Source organism: Neodiprion lecontei, chromosome 1, assembly GCF_021901455.1.
Source record: "Neodiprion lecontei isolate iyNeoLeco1 chromosome 1, iyNeoLeco1.1, whole genome shotgun sequence".
Taxonomy (NCBI): Eukaryota; Metazoa; Arthropoda; class Insecta; order Hymenoptera; family Diprionidae; genus Neodiprion; species Neodiprion lecontei.
Window position 1 is genome coordinate 5,967,102 of NC_060260.1, and position 20,852 is coordinate 5,987,953.

General features: G+C 40.2%; 1 protein-coding gene across 14 annotated transcripts in view; it reads right to left on the bottom strand.

Annotated features, from left to right (window-relative positions):
* Positions 1-20,852, bottom strand: part of LOC107225073 (serine/threonine-protein phosphatase 2B catalytic subunit 2) — a 109,833-nt gene that overhangs the window by 30,591 nt on the left and 58,390 nt on the right. For all 14 annotated transcript variants that reach the window (XR_006905042.1, XM_046743948.1, XM_046744007.1 and 11 more), the window contains 3 exons: positions 14,773-14,897; positions 7,933-8,044; positions 3,596-3,741 (listed from right to left, as the gene is read on the bottom strand). Coding sequence is in view for 13 of the 14 variants with exons in the window: in XM_046743948.1 (XP_046599904.1) it covers positions 3,596-3,741; positions 7,933-8,044; positions 14,773-14,897 (383 nt within the window). In the remaining variant the exon portion in view is untranslated. The remainder of the gene's footprint in view (positions 1-3,595; positions 3,742-7,932; positions 8,045-14,772; positions 14,898-20,852) is intronic.

Consider the following 20,852-nt stretch of genomic DNA (forward strand, 5'->3'; position numbering starts at 1 on the left):
TGCCCGTCGTACGTTACGTTTAAGCATTTGTTTACCGCGAGGCTGCTGCGCAGCGAATTCAGCAATGAACGATAATTTGATTCATTTATTATATATTATTTATGTACACCCGCCTGAGACGCGACCCTTCGGAGATTTTTCTTCGTTAACGAGATCTTGCCATTATCGATCGAGGAAAGTCGCACCTGCAGCGAAAAAGATAAACGACGCAACGCTTGTACCTTTGCACGTAACTAGATGTGTACGTGTGCATAATTAGGGTGTTTTAGAAAATAGCAATTTGCCATTTTTCACCAACGGCACTCCCTGAAAAGTTTGTTCGGGTTGAAAGAAAGATTTTGTGAAAAGATGAGCGTTCCACGTCACGTCGAAGATCCTCCCTATTAGATTTTTCGGTTTTTTACAATTTTTGAAATTTACCAAGTGAACCAAATATTTCTTCTGCCGCTCACATCAATCAAAATATCAATTTAAGCCGCAAAGTAAACCCACAGTCGTAATATTAAATCACCAGACGATGTTGACGAAGTGTGTTTGACGACTTTTTCATTATTGATTCAACATCATTTTTCGAGTAAAAAAATTAAAAGCTATTGCTTCATTCGTTTTATTTGATCCGAAAATAGGGAAAAAATCTGCCACCGTCGTATAACCAAATGAAAAGTGAGAAAACTTTTCATTTTTCAACTTGAAATTGACTTCGGCACATTTTTCAGCCAAGCTAAAAATCTGAAACAGTTCATACACTGTTTTTTCGTCATTATCTATCGATTTCAGGGGTGGGAAGTATACCTTGGAAATTAACGAGCACCCTAACGTATGTAGGTATGATACAGGCACAAAGGGGACTACGGATTCTGAGGGATATTTCTCGCGAGACTTTCTTCACCGTGCTTGAAGAGGCGCTGTTAACCCGATTCGCTTATTTCCGCGAGAAGAGATACGGGAAATACGAAGGGGCGGATGAAACGCGCAGGGGAAATATTCGAATGCCGTGGCGTATTTGCACACGCGTCTTATTTACATGCGGCCGTCGAGAGAATTGCCGGCTACCGCTGAGCGATTTACTCCTTTTTTTCTTTCTTTCCTTTTTTCCTCACCTTCTTTCATTTTCACTACATTGCGATACCGCAATTGTATCACGCTGCAACTTCATCGCGTTAAAGTTGTCACCGGTTTGCTGAACAGATAATCCCGAGTTCTTTCCGTAATCGGAAGCATGAGAATCGCCACCTGCGGACGTGGATCGCTGATCGGAGTAAAACAAGTTTCGGACTTACTAATCGCGACGTGCCGTGTATAATATTATCACGGGGGAAAAAGTGACCTAGTAGAATTTACAATTAGGTAGGGAAAAAATTCAAACCCACAGATGTTGGAATAAAAGAATTTCTTCGATCGAAGTGCGGGCGTTGAACTTTGAGAGTTAGCGTTATGTAATCTGAACAATTATCGAGTCGTTGTAACGAGTAGAGGAATAGGTGGAAATGAAGAAAAGGGAAAACGCGGTTCGCAAAAAACTGCAGCAAGCGCGAGGAGCTTGAGGGAGTTATTCTGGGAATGGGTTCACCCGGAGGAGAGGGGCTGGAATGAAATCGGGCGTTCGTGTGTGAATTTAACATGAGGTACGTATGCGTGGCGTGAGCCATAGCCGTAGCCATAGCCGGAGCCAAAGACATAGGTAGAGCCAGAGCCAGAGCCAGAGCCAGAGGCTGAGGCTGAGGCTGAGGCGTAGATGGTGGATCAATACAGCAGGTGGTGGCAGCACGCCGGGCCCGCCACGTTCTATCTACACCCGCGCCTCTGCAGGCCACTCTTGTCCGCCCCTGCCGCCTCCTTCGACCGAAACAATATCCGAAACCGAAGTCAAAAGTGCCGAGAGTTTCGACGAGTACTCAGGCGGGAGGCGGGAGGAGAGAGAAGGAGAGAGAGAGAGGGTGAGAGTGAGTGAGTGAGTGAGTGAGTGAGTGAGTGAGTGTAAGCCTCTTGAAATCATTGCCTAATCGGCAGCAGAGAGCGGCATTTTGAAGGGCTCGGGTTTCAGAGTTTTCTTCATTTCCTTCGTTTTCTCAGGACTCTTCGAGTCAAAGCGCTTTCAATTTCACCGTTATTCTTTAATTTTTCGATATATATTCAAATCCGATCATGCAATTTCATTTTACTCTGTACATATTATGTACCCCTTGTGTACTAATTTCTTTCACCAATACTCTGGCAGTTTCATAATATCGAGTTTTTATTCATCCGTTTGTATTAATTATGATTGTTGTTGTTGTTATTGTGATTTAAGCAAAATGTTCAATTGTCAGTTCAACGTACAGCAATTGAATCAACGAGTGGAAGGGATTAAAAATATGGAAGGATCAGATAATAGAGAATGATCGAAATGTAGAATTTTCAAACGCACGCAAGTCTGTTTGGTAAGATTTATAATTAAAGTAGAAAGTCCCAAGTACGAAAAAAGTAAAAATGTAGAAAAATCAATGTGTACGATCTTGAGTGAATAAGAATTTTAGATTGCCTGTAGGTACATTTCGTTTTCTTCACTTCTGCATTTCGACTTTGGACATTTGAAAATTCTCTAAACTAAGATGTTGGCGTTTTGAAAAACCCAATACCGTTTATGCCGGTATAATTCTTAATCTTTCCACATTTTTAAGCCGATTCAAATCTAAATCCTTACAGGGATCGTCTGTTTTATCACCTTACGATGTATACGATATTATTTTCGTTTTATATCAAGATCGACCGATAAAAAGAGGTTGACCACTTTTCGTCTCAAGCGTTTGCAAGGGGGAAAAAAAAACCGAAAAGAAAATGAAAAAAAGAAAAATTGGCAGGCAAACGCAATGAATAGTTACAGGCAATTCGGCCAATTTCTGTTAAAGTTTTCGCCTCCGTCGTTTGGGCAGGTGGATCGCAGGCAGGCAGGTACCTAAAAAGTTTTATTTGTCGTCTCGGCGAAGCCGCGTTGCAAGTCGAGTCCCGAGGAACGTAATTTGTTCGTCCACTCCTCTCCCGGCATCCGGGAAACTAGGGAAGTTTCGTTCGAGCGGAGAGAAACTTGGCGGACAACCTCGGGATCGCGGTGGTCGAGGGGTTGACGTAGCGCAGGGTGGCTGATATACCTCGTGTCCGTAAAGAAACGCGGCTCTTCTCACCGATCGATAGACGCGCACACCTCATCACCCCCGCATCGCTAATTGCATCCTGTTAATTCTACGCCGTAAGGATTTTCTCGATCAAGCGGGGAGAAGGTGTCGACGAAAAAGAAACGAATTACATTAACGATAAAATAGAATAGAGCAACAACGTGTACGACGAACGGGAAGGACCATCGACGAATTCCGATCCCTCTCGTGCAGCGGATTTGATTGAAACCCTGTTTTCGACGCCTGCGGACAGATCAATTAGCATCCCCCAATTTTATACCGGCGCACCTATGCCGGATTGATTTGATAGTTGAATTTAAATTACGGTTCGGCGAGTCTTCCATTGTTGTTTAATTCTTTTCTTTCTATTTTTTTTTGTCTTTCTTTTTTTTTTTTTTGGTTCTTTGTTAAATAATAGTCTAATAACACGAGATCTTACTTACTTTGCGTATGTCTTCTAGATTGTGAATTTCCGGTGACAGACCTCCGTGGACGCAGAGAAACTGTTGATTCATTAGCGCCGCCAATGGTAGACAATCGAACGCATCCATACACGCGTCGTATACTCTTTCCGAGTATTTTATTTTACCTGGAAAAGCAGAGGGGAAAAGTAAAGGAAAGATAATTAAATCGCATGAATTTGGTAAACCTATGTACACGTCTACGTGGAACTCGTGGTATTTTCATAATTTTTTTATATCCTCCCTCCCTTAAACGCTTTACACCCGTGCCAATTTATACAACGAACATTTATACAGGTATATATTATCACGGCATAACTTTCTCCCCACAATTTAGGCACGGAGAAGAACATGATCCTACTTTTATTCTTTTAATTTGTTCATTCCATTCGAATACGATAAATTGCGGTTTATGTTTCCTGCGCGTTTATGACGCCGACGATGAAAATGGGTAGAGGTAGGGTGAAAAAAAAGAGAGGCTTGTAGAAACGTAACGTAATTACGTGAATTTGATCGTGCATTTAGCGATCGAGGCACGGATTACTCGAAATACAGATATTGCAAGAAGTTTGACGATATTTCAGGATCGTAAGAGGTTTACACGGCAGGTATAGATGCTAGAAAGTGAAAGATAAATAGGAGGAGAGAGAGAGAGAGAGATATATATATATATATATAGAGTAAGAAAGTCGCCGTGGGCTCTGATCGATGCGAGACGCCGCCTCAAAGACATAAGACGTGTATGCGAATCGAGGGGCGATATCTCTCGTGTCGAGGGGTGAGGGGGAGGGATTGATCAAAGTGACGTAGAAAGACGGATTTCTTATCAATAAAGTGAACACAGTTCGTTGCCGCCGGGAAAACGGGGCTCCGTCGTATGGGGAAAAGCCTTTTCGTCACAAAGACAAATTGATCCACGCGGTTATTTATCGCGTTACCACTGCCTGTGGCTAACAAGCGTTGCTGTGTCGCCGGAGTGACGAGTTTGAAAAACGAACGCGATTAAATTGCAGAGTGTCCGGCGATCCGAAAATCCTGTCGGACAAGTCTCGGAGGTATCCTTGAATTTGTGACCGAGTTTGAAATGTTTTTGAATGAAATGTTTTGTATAAATAATTTCTACTAATTTTGAAATTATTTACAGCTCGTTTACGTTGTTCCGTGATTTTATACGATATCAGCTTCTGTTGTATTACAGATGTCGAGAGACACACGATTTTTTTTCGCCAAATCGATCAGCTCGCCTCTACCGCATGTTATGATATGTATATGCGGATTATAATTTAAACAAGTAAACGATTGTTTGTTTGTTTCGTTTTTTTTCGTTCATTTTTTATTCTATTCAAAATCCGAATCCCATTTGTGAACGGTTGGACGATAATTGCAAAAAAAAAGATCACAAAAATAACCGCCCTCCTTTCAAAAACAATAAATAATAACTATCCGCAAAAATATAGGCTTGCCTCGAAGTTACACTGCAGGGCATCCGATAATAGATTCGTACAAGAATTGGAAAAATAAAACAATTTTTAATTACTCCGCTCTCGACGCGATTCGCAGTTCCGCGACTTTCAGCGCAGGGATGAAAATGATTAAATTAGAGAAAAAAAAAAAATAAATAAATAAAGGAAAGGAATAAAAAAAAACCGTACGACCATTGTAATTGTTTAAATTATTATACCTATCAAGGGAAATTATTATTTCAAGACACAGTTAACATCGTCCCTCGTCTGTATTTTTGCCGAAAGACGTTGGACCGTACGTAAGAGAAATATTACAGGTACACTATACATATAATGTTATCCGTTTGAATTTATTTTGTGAAAATATTCAGCGCGAAATATTAGACTTGAACAAATTGAACGTGCAATTTTGCGACCATTTTCGGTTTTCCCATCAGATGGTTTTTTGTCGTTTTTTTTTTTTTTCTTCCTCCTAATACACTTTTATTCACCTCTGTTCGGGATGTCTCGAGTTACCGATCCAAAAATAGATATTCCCTTCATCATCCCGGCGATAATCGCGCTCTATGGGAAATCATGTCGCGAGTAGGTAGGTTCGTCACGGTTTTACGACGTCGCTAAAACCCGGCGCCCTTATAATTACCGGGATAATACGACACTGCTTCTCGGTTAACTATACTTTTTTCCATATCTTATTTCTTCCTTTGCTTTTTTTTGCAGGCTCGTTCCGGTCCGTTGAACTCTCGCAGTAAATGACCTCGCAACCTCAGGACCTTCAGGGCGTATCGTTTTCACGGATTTCGAATTCAGGGTGCGTATTCCTCTCTATTCTCTCCTGTAGTTTCCTTTTATACTGTATAAATAGAGTATAGCTTCTCACAATTACCCGCTACTTCTGTTACCTCCGATAAATAACGTCCTCGTAAAACAGCGTGGTACCACAGATATTGCCCGGGGTCAAACTTCCCAGGTTATGCTCTTTTATATGTACGTATTATATGTACACACACACACACACATGTACATATATATATATGTATATATATATATATATATATGTAGGCGTTCTCGGTTTATTGCATACGTCGCTGTCGCGATCGTTATTTGATACGAGGAGTAAACCGACTTTCCTTATACTTACGATTATCCCAACCCCCGACCCGCCCCTTAATTCTTCACATTATTTTTTTCACCCCGACTGTCACCAAGTTTCACGTAACAATTCGGTGGGAAAAATTTTGCGAGATAATAACAGGGAACGAAAAAATTGAAAGCCAAATTAAATTAAACCAATCCGGTAGACGTAAGACGTAAGTATTTATCGATCTTACGCGTTCGCACGTCGTATATTTTTTAAGCATAATTTTCGTATTATATAATATAAAGAGTTGAAAAGACGTGCGGTTTGCAAAATTCTTTCTTTTTTTTTTTTTTTTTGCTTCTCACGCCAAAGTTATTTTTATTTTAACATCATCCGGAGGATATTTGTTAAGCGTCGATCGGTCCCACGGACAAATCGTTGTGCAATACAAATTCTTGTAGTTTGTGTAAAATTTGAATACGTGACACTTTTTATACTCTGTGTTGCTGCGTACGATGTATGTATCCGTAATGTATGTGATAATGACGCGTTGCATTTGACGAAATAAATTAGATGTGAAGAAAACTGGGAGCGTGGGTAGATTGTACTAGATATCTCGGGCATGGATCCAAATCGTCCCGCTATAAGATAACTTGTCGTTGCAACGTTTTTGAAAATGTTTCAAGCTGTGCCACTTTGTTGAAAAATTAAATAATTAACGACCCTGCCACGAATTATTTGTTTTTATAGAACTGGCAGGAATTATCTCTGATGTAAATTTATCTTTTCATTTTTCAATCTTTTTTTTTTTTTTCAAACATTCCCCAGATGACATGATTATTGAGTCTTAGTCGTATAATTGCCACTCACTGAAGTGATTTAATGTCACATATAATACGAATCTCGACTGTAGGTAATAGTAAAAATATGTCCTCCGAAATTCAAGGTTTTAAAACACTTACTTTACGGATAGCTTGCGCTTTTTCTAAGTAACGACGAATGTAAACGTTTTTTGATCTAGAAAAGAAAAAAACTTCAAGCGGAATGTACCTCGTTTAATTACTTATATTTGACGCCCGATACGTCTGTAAAATAAGGAATAAATTTAAGAACCAAAGCAGTAATCATACCCTCTGAACGTCGTAATTTATAATAACAATATTGACGAATAAATATTACAGGACCGAATTCACAGGTATTAAAATGATTGAATAACGTCTCTTTCGCGAAGAGATCAACTTTGTTCCTTGAATTCCGTTAATTACTCGTAAGAAAACGATTCGATACAACTTGACCTTTGGCTTAGGCATCGTTTTCTTCTTCATCTTTATCATGCCGTCAGTTTGTTATAATTTTTATAATTATTATCATTCTCACCATCGTGAAACATGTTTAAATGAAAATCCTTTGTTTCTCTTTTTTTCTGTTTTGCTCTCTCAAAAAGACTGAAGAAAAATTTTAAACCGTAAAAGATGCATCGTGTAGACGGCGGGGGGTGTTATTCGTTGTTTTGAAAAATTCGCGTACGATTTCCTCTCTTTCTCACCTTGCACCCCTGCCGATGGGCGTTTCTTATCGGATCAAGCACAAAGAAAATTGGGTAAATAAAAAGTAAAGTTTTCAGTAGCGAGGCAGCTGAGGGTAGAAAGCAAGAAGCCAGTGAATTTCCTAACTCTGGGCGATATTGAAGCTTGGAGAAATCGGCGAAGGAGCTCGACGATATCGATTTCCGGTGTTAAATATGCGTTTAAACAGTGCAGGACGAGGCTACTTACACTCCTGTTTGAATGTGAAGTATTCCGTTAGATGCCGGCACTCGTGATTTCCTCTGAGAAGAAATAGTGTGGTGGGGTGGCAAAGTTTCAATGCCCACAGGTACAATACGCACTGAAACAGAAACGGCAGAGTGCCAGGTTTACAAACGATTCGTTATTACATACTCGATTTTACCTCATCGTTAATTCAATCGTTGTAAATAACATTACGACAAATCGCTGGAGTTTCGAAAACTGAACAATCAAATTTCTACGCATACGAGTTTAATACTCGCGTACGTATGTATGAAGAATACATTATTTACAGACCGACGTTTGAGATCTGATCGATCCGCACGATCCTGCCAAAAGCACACTTCGTGCTTTATGCTCGATGTTGTTCCGTTCACGGATCAAAGACGAAACTCTCGTGCAGCCTACGGTATTACCCGAGGGTTAAAACCCCGTGCAAATCCCTGCACGCCTTAAATAGTAACACGCGGCGAAGGGCGGAGGAACGGGGAAGATCTAAGGCTTAGTCTATAGGTGTTATCATCACTTTGTACACACACTTCCGACAATCTACATAATACACACGTATTGTACCTATAGGTAGCTGCGTACGAAACACTTTCTTGTTTGCCGTAATTCAAGTTCCCGATCTTGATGGAAAATAACGCGTTTACAAACGTTTCGTTCGGTGGATCAAATTTCTTGGCACTGCTAATCGCGCTGGATTTTACAATTCGCTTTGTGCTGTTGCGATAACCGTCCGCTCGACATCAATACCTAAGCCAACTGGCAGTTCCACTGTACCTAAGTAAACGTACAATTATTTACAGAAAAGAAGAGAATAGGAAACGCGGAAAGAAGCCAGATTTTCACTTTGTGTTGAAATTATCGAGGAGTGAGGAAGAATCGGTTAGGTAGTACAGTTTATCGGTGACGTAACGAAGCATTAAACTTGTATAATTTATCGGTCCACGATGACGATTTTGAGTCTTTTGAGAGCTAAGTAGATCAAGAGTTTGAAAAATGTCGTACGAGTACAACGTTTTTTGTCTTATGCGATAATTTACCGAATTTTAATCAAATTAAAAATGCAACGTACAAACGTTTTTAAATCCCGTCAGTCGATGAGAAGCATATGTGCAAAAGTTATACGATTCGATAACGCTGCGAAGTATGTTGTAAAAAACCTTGAAAGTACTCGAGCGTATTTAATTAACGTCGCCTGTGCTTCGCTAAAGCGCGGCAAACGATTCTCTCCACGTACGTTGGCTACCTGGGCGGACTTGGATTTGCAAAGGCGAGCAGCGAACACACTCGTGTGTTTGGCAAACGGTCGGGCGGTAAGGATCGACCTCAATTCACATTAAACAAAACCGCCTCCGCACTAAATTCTTGCTGCAACTCGAGTCGATTTATCGTTTGGCAAAGGGGGAGGCAGCCAGTCGAGTCCCGGGCCGTTAGAACGTCCGTCGCTAATGTCGGCCCGTTATTCATTTCGCCTTTTACAGCCCCGAAACGGCGCACGCGTCGCGACGCCTTGTTAATCGGGATTTACGGATTCCGGAGTTCCGCTGCCGCTCCGGGCGAGACGTAGAAATTCGTTTCTACAAACGTGTACATGATATGCGAAGGAAATTGCAAGGACGCGAAAAATTCGCGCGTCTATTTCGTAGTCGTACAAATATTATGCAGCGGTAGCGCGGTTTTTACTCAGTTATTCATTTTTTTTTTCCCTCTTCACCCTACAAAAGTGAAATCGCAGCGGCACGGCGAGCCCCTGATCGTGTATCGGGAAACCCAGCGAAATCGAGAAGACTTCCGGCACCGCCTTCTCAAAGCTTCCGGAATCCATCATTCTTTCCTCCGCACCTTCGCCTATCGCTTTAACAACACACCGGTCAAGACGGGCGCGATTTTACAGGAAGGGCTGTTATATTACACGTACGTACGTATATTTCAACACTTATCTTCACGTGCTCACGATCCGGCGTGGTACTTGGTCCGCATTTTCGCTGTGCTTCTTTCTCTGAACCGCGGGAGAGATTCAACAGCCGAATATGCCAGAGGATCGGGATCCAAACGATCGAACTCTGATCGAACGCGAGCGAAAAGTTGCCGATCCGTAATGTGATTTTTATCAATTCTAATCGCAGTGGCTTCTGGTCAGGCTAAACTAAGAAGACGGGGAAAAGTCGAGGAATCGATAGATTAGGCAAGGAAGTTTTAGGCGGTATGGAAGGACCAAAATTTTATAAGAATATTTTTTTTTTTTATGACATGTTTGGTTCCGTGAACAATTAAATGAATCATAAATGGATTTCTGAAAGCCAATTGATTTGGAACTTTATTTATTGAACATATGATATTGGGCTGCGCCATATTTTTATGCTGTAGATAAATAGTTTGATAAATTCTTGGAAAGATACACAACATTTTGTTTCGGTTTTTTTTTTTTTTTTTTTCCCTGACAGTATTTTCTTGACGTTTTATCATTATTTCAGACCATTTTTTATACTTGAGTCTATAGAGAAATGTACCCACTGTAATTTGTTATATTTTTCATTGTTAGGAAACATCGATTACCTGAGCTTCTGACTTCGCGATGCGTAGTGAGAATATTCAGGTGGCAGGTATTTTATGTCTGAAAAGCTCACTATTTTAAAAACATTGAGTTAAAATCGATACGCGGACAATTTAGAATAAATCTCAAGTAAATACAGAGCTTTTGAAACATGAGCGTGTTTTCCTTTAATACTGTTCATCCAAATTTTAAACGATCCTAATAAGGTTGTAGCGAAATAACGATTCTTTCAAAAAATGCATCCTCACGGTACGTTAGCTACGAACTTTGACCTAATTATCATACATTTTTCCTCTTCTCTTTTGTCCAATCGTTGAATTGATCTTGAATCAATTAATAACGGAACGTAAAGAAACTTTCGGAGTTCCACGTTGAGTTGTATGTCCGCCATGGGAGGGAAAATCAAGATAAAGAAATTCAGCTCAAGCGGAAGAATATACGAGATGTGATATAAGCCATAAATCGTTAATATGAAAATATTTGCCAAATTCGTCGTGGCGGAGTTGGAAGAAAGTCGAGAGATCGAAGAATTAGCGAAAAGTGGGAGAAGCGTTAGATTTTCCCTCAAGTTTCTTCGTTTTCCGCGATTCTATCCAGTCGTGCAATATTCAGTTCGATTTGCGCCAAAGGCACACAACCTCGCTGTTTCCCTCCACTTTGTTCAGCTCAAAGCCCAACAAGCTCGAGGTTTCGCTTCTGCGTAGCTACGCGTCTATATAGAGTTTCAAACGAACCTGCCACACGCGTGTACATATTTTACGACGCTCTTCCAGAACTTTTACCGGCTTGTTTTCGTTTCGTTCGGTTGCGCTCTGCAAGCTCAGGTAGGTCGTCGACTGGTTGCACGGCAGCTATGCGAACGTGACAGTGTAGATTTCGCCCAAACTACCTGACGGGAGTATTTTTAAGCTATGCGATCTTTTTGCCCGCATCTCTTATCCCTTAAAGCTTGGTCTGTGTGCGTATCATTGAAACAACGAAGAAAGAAAGAAGAAATTTAGCAAATTTTCCTCGCTTCGTATCGAAATTTTATTTTTAACTGCAACGATATTGCTGCATTCCACTTTTTTCCCCCGTAAGAAAGTTGGGTGATCGGTTGGCAGGAAATCGTTAATCTTTGGTAATTTTACTACGAAATACTGTCATACGTTGGGTATTTAACAAATTGTTGTATATACGAGGTAGGTAGGTAAACGTATCTTTGAAAATTGATGATATCGGAATTAGAATGAAAAGTTGAAATATTATCGCTGCATCCCTTCAAACCGCTTTGAAATTGTTGATGATCTGGTAGATTTGTTCGATTTTATCTCTACGGTCGGTCATTTTATTCGAAAGAATATATTCTAGAAATTCAATGATACGCAGTCCTGTTTCCTTTGTCCTGTTGATATCAGTAAGTAATGAATTCAGTAAATTTTACAATATTGCACCGATATTGAAATTATAGAGCGAAAACGAGCGAATGTACTAGATTTTTAATTTAAATCGACTTGAAACGAAGCATTGATATCCAAGCTCTCGTTTACAACGCCAGTATTGTTTTTTTTTTTTTGTATTTCGAAAGAGCTCCTCGTTGTTTACGAATATATGTATAGCAATTCGTTAAATACTCGATGTGCGACCTCCTCGTAATTCTCGTAAAATTGATAAAAAAAGAACCGAGTCAGCAAGTCGAACAATTATTCTCTAATTGCAGACTGATCGTGAACTGGAAGACAGAATATAACGAACGACGAAGTTTGAAAGTCTCTCCCGTTGAATTTCTTGCCGACCCGTAATTAGCAACAACGTTTCAATCTCAGCTGTAATGAAAACGTGAGACTGCAATTATATGAATGACTTATGCATAATTCTTCGGGTGAAAAAGTTGTTCCAAACCGCTTTTCTTTCGAAGACGACCCGAGATTCAGGTTTCAATTAATATCAGCAAATTGTTGTAGTTTCTATAATCGAAACTTGTGCTTTTCTTTCCCCTGCCCCCGAATAAGGGAAAAATTTAGATAAGTCTTTTTCTGCCAACTCGTGTTTTTGACGTTCACGTTCAATTCCCGCCGCACCGCGTGACAGGGTCACAGCATCAACCGACCTCGGTGAAAATGTCTGTCTGAATTTGGCGCAGGCTGGTGAACGTCGTGCAAAAGTAATTAATCAAAAGTGCTCGAAGCTTGTTACACGCGCGAGGCCAAATTTTATGCGGATAAGATTGTGTGCGTACGTGCGGGAGAGAGAGAGAGAGAGAGGGAGAGAGAAAGAGAGATGGAGTAGCTATAAACCGGATACAAAGATCGTGAAAAAGTTTGTCTATGACTCAAGTCAAGGAAAATATGTTTGTCGAGCTCAATCGTAACCTTTTCTTGTTTTTTTTTTTTTTTTTTTGTTCGTTATACATCGATAAAAAATCAACTCTTTCGGATGAATTTTTGTCGTCTCGTCATTGCGCTGTCGGCAAATAACGAAGACAACTGGTCTCAGTTTATATCGATCGCGGTCTATTTGCGATGCGGGAAAAGGAGAAGCTGTTTTTGCGCTTGATTACGAATTCCGGGGATTTTTCACCGCTCTGTAGAGCGAATCAACCGCGAGAAGTTGGCAAACGGTGAATTGTCCCCTCTCTCATCCTTTACCACGCTACCTTGTCGAACGAACCCCAAAATTTACGCGGTCAATTGACTGTTCCGCAGCCTGGCATCCGCCTTTCGTTATCTCCTCTGTCAATTATTATTGCCCTCCGGATTCGCCCTCTTTCTATACATATATTTTCTGAAATGAAACCATACCTGTCGATAGATTACGTTATGCGCGACTTTGGAACCTAGCGTTGGTTGATAAACGTTGATCTGAACCGAATTCCGAATTTCTCATAATTTTGGTGAAGAAATTCAAAGGCCATTCGTTATCGGCGGATTTTAGGAATTGAGAAGGAATTGAAAATTGCTGCTTTGCCAAAAATTTACTCATAGAAAGACGAAAATGGTAGGGAAAAAAATCTGCTCAAACTTGCCTGTGGCTGGGCAAGAAACATCGCTTTTGATATCCAATTAGTCGAACGAATGTACCTCATACGCAAAGTTTCGAAGCGAAAGCCGGTGGCTTTGTTTATCAATTTTCAACCCTCCGGTATTTATACTTCTTCTTTTTCTTATTCGTTCATTAGACTCTCTTCAATAAACTTTTCTCTTCAATAAAACTCTCGGCACTAATTATAACTTTCAACTGCATCTGTGTAAAATATTTATTTCAACACAAGAATATAACGAACAATTATTATAACTCGACTCTGTTTTTCCGAGCTCTGGTAGAAAATGTTATTCCCTATATTTCAAGGCCTTCGATTAGTCGAGAAATTGCCCATTTCAACGTACGAATGATAATCCTGCGAATAATAATAATTTATGGAGTAAAAAACGAAAAAATGAATCAAGAACACACGAGAGACGCGGGAGCAAAGAACGGGAAACAATCCACCATCATCGCCTATGAAAATGGACGAATGTATGGTTTACGAAGAGTACGAAGAAGACGCGTAAGGAAGGAAACTAATCAAACAGCTTTTTCGACTGCAGCGATGAGGTGAAGGAGGAGGAGGAGGAAAGGTTCCTCGGCTATGAAGGGAGAAAAGCGCAAACTTTGGTGGGTTCACCGTTAAGCCGGAGGAAATGTTCTTTCTGAAATACGAAGTCGTAAGATATTAGGGCGGAGCGGGGAAATCCTCAAAGTTTGTTTCGAGGGTCGATGGAGGCAGGCGTTGGAGCCTGATAGGGATCCTCGCCACAGTAGGTATCTACCCTTTGCTAATGTACCGCTGCACAATTTCAACTTATTCACGAATAATTACGAAAAGAACAATCGGGTCGTTTCCTCGCTTCCTCCGATTTTCGCATCTCGCGCGGCCTGCCGTGCGTGTGATGAAAGAATCGTGTTGAAGTTGGTAAGGTTATCGTACAACGATTCATGCTGAGGGAAAACTGTTATTTCGCGATTTTGGAATTGTTTGAAATTCGGTAAATCGTGGTAAAAGTAAACACACTCATGTTTCGAAATTTTAGTACCTTAAAAATCATTGTAAAGTTAAGCGAATAGCGATTTTTCCCCAATGTTTCGTTACGATAACGATACTGACTTCAACCTCGTAAAAAATAATCTCGAATCTCAATATCACCTTTTCACGTCCGTCTCGTGTATGTTTAATAATTATGTATAAATGTGTTAAATAATCTAAATCTGTTTGTCGGCGTAACTGAGGCGTTAAACGATTAGGCACTCACCTCGATACTGAAGTAACCTCTATCTACGTAATCGCCGAGGAATAGGTATTTCGTCGAAGCAGGAGGTCCTCCGACTTCAAATAATTTCATCAAATCGTAAAATTGACCGTGGATGTCGCCGCAAACTGAAACCAAAAATTTCACACACACACATAATTTCGTAGCAATTATCAATATCGTCGATTTATCGTTAATTCAAACTCGTAATTTACTCGTTTTTACATCCCATTTATCATGAAACGTTTTCATTGGTCGAATTTCAAAAATTTCCATTTCCTTATTGTCATTCATTTTCAGGTTCGAAAAAATTGAAAACTGCGCTTCTTCGCCAAACGATACGAAATCAGATATCGGTAAAATCTTCGCAGCCTTACAGCTGTTTCACCTTGCACATTCCTTGATATAATTTATTTGTATAATTTCAATCGCAGCACGACTCTCAGCCCAATGTTTGCGGTATAATAATAAAGGATCGCGTGCAGCGTATGTATAAATATACATACATACACACTTGCACACGCATCCTAGATATTGTGTAATCTACTTAACGGTGTGCCTGACCTTGGCCTCGAATCACTTATCAATTTATTTTTTCCTAAATTTTCTTTCTCTCTTATTCCTCGTCAAACTTTGACGGCTACGCCTAGCTGCGTGAAATCGTGCTATTTGATATCGCCGCTGCATGAACCTCTATATCGATCCGTGCGAAATTAATATTCTGCAGCAATTTTCTGTAAAGCCTTGGCAATTTCCCACTCTTCCGCGTTCGTTATTGCGTGCGGAATTCCTTCCGAATCCGAGACGTCGAATCCCAACAGCAGGAATATTCTTTTCCTTTATCTTTATTCACGACGGTTCAGGCGATCGAATTACCGAAGAAGAGAAGAGGAGAAAAAAAAGATTGTCTGAGTAACGAATCGACGATAAGGTAAAAGAAAAGAAAAATCTTTGCTAATCTGTGCTTACAAAGTTGACACCATGCGCCAGGTATGTACACGTACATGTACGTACATGTCGGATATATGGCTCATCTTTGCATTGTATACGTAGGAAATACGCGTATTATCGCCGTTACAAGACACGTACGCGGCTATAATTTGCGAAACGTGTAAATCGATACCTTCCGTCGTGAGAGGATGAATGTCAATAATTTGTGTAAACGTAAAAGTAAATGACGCGTGTAACGTAAAACGTATTAAAGGTGATGTAGGATGATAAATAAAGCATAATGGTGTAACGTTCGCGCGATGAGAGGTGCCGGAGAATAGAGCGAGTCGCGATGATATATCGGGCGCCGTCGTCTCGTTAATTGGACGTCGCGACGCCTTGCAGGCGCCTCTATTACCCTTCGCGCGCAGTTATGCTTCTATCCACGGGCAAAAATTCCCACCTTTCCCGGCGAGCCTACGCTCGACGATTTCCTTTTCCACGTTTTCTACACCCTTTTCTATCCCATCAACCGCGAGCGAATCGTCAAAGTTTTGCTGCACGAACAAGTAGGTATGACATGATAATAATTCATGCACACCTATGTCACGAAACTTGACAAATGTCGAACGGCTTGAAATTCTATTACACAATAATGCATGTTTTATATGCATAAGTTATACACATTCGGGGTGTCTACGGTCAACGACGTGTCAAATTCCCTGACATTTCCCGGTTTCCCAGACGGAAGCAGACATTTTCCAAGATTCATTTCGATCTAACTTTACTAACAAACTCACTTTTCTTCATGCAGATTAGTTAATACTTAGACATCAGATGTCTCCGTCGTAAGTTAAGATAGTCCAATTCTTGTTTCAGTTCAATTTTGCTTGAACTCAATTTGTGACAAATGTATCGATAAGCGATCCAATTTTAAGAAACTAACGGATGATTAGAATCAGCCATTCTTTCGAAACAATCGAGGTAGAAACATCGATCTGAGAGTATTAACTGTTTTTAGTGCCACTTTATCTTTTTCATAAATTTTACATAATGGTCAACATCGATTTATTAATTCCATATTTTTCGCCGCTTATACCATTTTCACACAGGCTCCCTCAATTGTTTCACAGAAAGTAATTTTCCACATTTCAACGAATCGTACATTAGTGAGGAAGAAAATACAAAAATTCCGTAAAATTAGCTCGTTGCGACGAAAAATTGATTTAGAAATATCGAATTTGCAAAGTTTGGTTTTAGTCGGCTTTGACACTTGTTGAAACGTGGCAGAAAGTTCAACGGAAGATAATCAATCTTTTTTTCGTTCTTTCTTTCTTTTCGCTTCAACGTTGTCGCTAGTACCACGAACCAAGCGTTCGCACATCAGCTAGAGGCGAAGAAGCATATTTCGCAGAATTAGCGAGAGTTAAAAAAACCATTTTAAAGTTGACACTCGATCTCCCGCCTGCAGATTATAAGACGGCTCTTAATTGCACGGGTAATTCAATTACGACCTGGGCTTGTCTTTCTTTATTGAGAAAACTGTGTAAGATAAAAGTTGGCTGAACCTCGTATACGCTTGATATTACTTGACTTTTCACATATATCGTAGATACCCAGCAGTTTCCATTACATCTGTAATTATCATTGCGTGCAACCCGTAAGTCCTTATTATGCGCAAATATACCTAGATATAGAAGTACCAATCAGCCCGACGTATAGTTTGTCCTTGTGATTATTCTCCCGAGTAATAACGATAAAGTACGCTAAATATGCACGATTGTGTGGATGCCGCAGAATTTGCCATGGAAAAAGAGAAAGACGGAGAGAGAGAAAGAGAGATAAAGAGAAATAGCTGCACGAGTGCAAAATTCTCGACTTTTATACACCCAACTCGAGCAGTCGCATCTCTCGTCGTCGAAACGACGTCGTTCCAAAGACTCGTAACCGGAAGAAACGAGCTGCGATATTTCGTTTTCGAAGATAATATTGTTCCTACGGAATTGGATCGTTCGTCGTTCTCACCGCGTTTGCCGGGATTGAAAGTGGGAAACGCACTTCACGACTACCGAATCATAAACCGATGTGCAAGCCGCGTCGAATCGCCTTCGTGTAATATAACTCGAGGCTTCTTCTTCGTGGCTGTGATCGATCCTTTCCAAGCGAAAAAACGAAGGAACTAAAACGCGCCACTTTGTCCGCAGGCACCTGCCTCCCTGCTTTAAATACCGAACGCCAACGCGAGGAGAGTTTTTCTGGATTCAGCATTCTCACAATTATCTATTACGATCATTAGAATACGCGAGAAACAGCAGTCGTCTGATCGTCAATGACTGGTTGGAAAGGAAAGGTGATTTTCTCCTGCGGAAACAGATCCGTGCTTGTCAGAAGTCACCTGTTGTCGCGATGCGAATCCCACTTTTCATCCGCATCGTAGCAATCGAATCGAGGATGAAAGTCAGGGTGCAGGCTGCTTTCATCGACCATCGTAAAGTCCAGCGATCGAAATCGAAGGCAAAACGGAGACTTGTGTGGATTTTTGTTCGAACCTCGTCAAATCACTCAATGTCAGTGCTTGAGGAAGAATGGCGCTCGAAGTAAATTGCGAAAAAAGCAGAACAACCATTGAAAACTATCCAGAAATGTTGCTGACACAGGCTAAGATACCAACGATTTGTGAAAAATTGTGTTTTTAGTATTAGTTCGTTCAAAATTATCAAACTTTATTGTTTTGATCGTATTCTAATTTTCTAGGCTCATTTTCCTCTCTAATCGGATCTCCAGGAATTTTCTGAAAAACATTTCGGAAACGTTATATCGTATTGTAGTGGTAAAGCGCAAATTTCATTTGTTACCAACATCCGTTACACAAATCTATCTTTATCAACCTCGGAGATAACTTTACGTGAAGTTTTATTCGACCGATCTCTGGACAAAATGGTTAGGAAAAAATATCATATTCGTGTCAATAACACCAGATTTTAATAATTTCGAACCGTGTCATCAAAAAACCTTTACCCAAACCGTTGATATCCAAGCTTTGATTAGGTACTCGAATTTGCGAAGATTCATTTCAATTGCCTGATTGACAAGATGATGTTTCATTCGTGTTTTTCATTATTTACGAAAATAATGTCACGTCTTGAGATTTTTTAAACTCTTTTTCCACTCCTCCCAGAACCTTTTTTATTCAGACAATCGGTCCCATTGATCGGGTCCCTAAATTTAACATCCGAGTTCAATCTTCCTCTGCGAATATCCTGCATAAAATTCCACGCGCACATTGACGAGCCTCGTAAAAATCAAGGACAGACCGATTGCCTGTTTCGCAATCAGATTCGAGAGCGACTTCTCGAAATCGGGACCGAGTATGCGGTATAAGGCAATCGTCGGAGAGTCTCCTAGGCGAAGTAAGCCTAATCGCACGTGCCGCAAGCCTAGCTAATTGAACGCTAATCCTTAGCTTACACGACCGCTCCTCACCGTTTCAGTTTCCGCGGAGGTCGGAAGCTTTGGAATTCCATTGTGCGCCCCAACCGTACACAAGCGTCTCGTTATAATCTGGAAACCGTTGCTCTGATTGGCCGCTCGATCAGACGCATCTACACTACTCGCGATCAGGCGAGGGATGCACGGTACGTCATTTCGTCGAAAGCTCCCAAAGCTCTGCTGTTTTTGCACTTTTATATCGTAAGAAATACGAACGCTAGTTTTGACAATTCAAAGTCAGACGAGAGGATGCAAAATGTGGGACGAGGTTGACGATTATATGCAGCGAGGGCGAAAGTTGCGGAGATTTTTTTTCTCAAACATGAAGTGAATATAAAGTACAGTAAGAAACGATTGTTTGAATCGTTATATATGTATTAGGGTGCTTGAGAAAAAAATGAATCAAGATTTTCTCCCGTAAAAAGTTTGTTCAAGGTAAAGGAAAGATTCTGTAAAAAGATGTGCGTTCCATGTTACGTGGAAGATCAGACTCATTTGCTTTTACACTTTCTTTTTCCCATTTATTTGAATTTGCGAAAAAACAACGCTGTAGCACTCTAATTATTATTCCTTCCCTATTATTTATATTTAACCCAAATACCACGATCCATGAGGCGACGATATATCATCCGGGAATCTTATTCTAAATTAAAAAATCACATTAAATTGTAACTATTTTATCAGATTGAATTAACAATGAAAAACTCGTCAGATACACTTCTCAACAATCAACCGGAGACTTGATATTACAAGCGTGGCTCTTCTTTGAGACATAAATTAATATTACGTTTGATGTAAGCATTAGAAAAAAAATTGCTTGCGATTCTATATGAATTGAAAAAAAAAAAATTTTTTAAAGTGAATAATCAACTGATCGCGATTTTCCGTATAACGCAGAACGCCCATCTTCTACAGAATATTTCACTTAACCTAAACAAACTTTTCGGGAGGCGCTATGGTTAAAAATTGCAAATTATTTCTTCGGAAACACCCTTAATATACGTATAGACTCGATTTAAAAACGCTCAGATTTCGCTATACCTATACCTGAAACTCGTATACATGAACGTCAATTAGCAACGGATGAAAATAAACGAGAAATAAAATGCGGACGTGACGCCGTCTGCCCTTTGCGCTAATTCTAACGCATACAAATAACCGTAATACGTGCAGACATATACCTATGATGCGAAGTTGCACGCACACAGCATCCGGTGGATGTCCAAAGTAATTATTAACCAGGCAAACTCGGTGCTGATACAGAAATGCGCGTATATATACATATATATATAAACATACCTATATACATATACGTATGTCCATGTGTGCGGATAATCGTTTATTTACGCTGCGCGATCGCGTACACACTACAAACAGACTATATTTCTACAAGGGACGACTTCCTCGTCATAAATTACCTACCGGCAATAAACAACATTTTCTATCTCGCTGCAACAAACCGATTCGCTTGATCATTATCTCACAATAAAATACTTCCGTATATAATCTAGATAGTTTTTCTGTATGAATTTGATATCAAATTACGAATTCTTACGTAACACGTGGTAATAAAAGAGTGATAAAATTATTGGAATACGATTCGTATAAAATATTTACCGGAAATCGTGATACCGTCAACATTGTATATAATTCTTACAAAGATA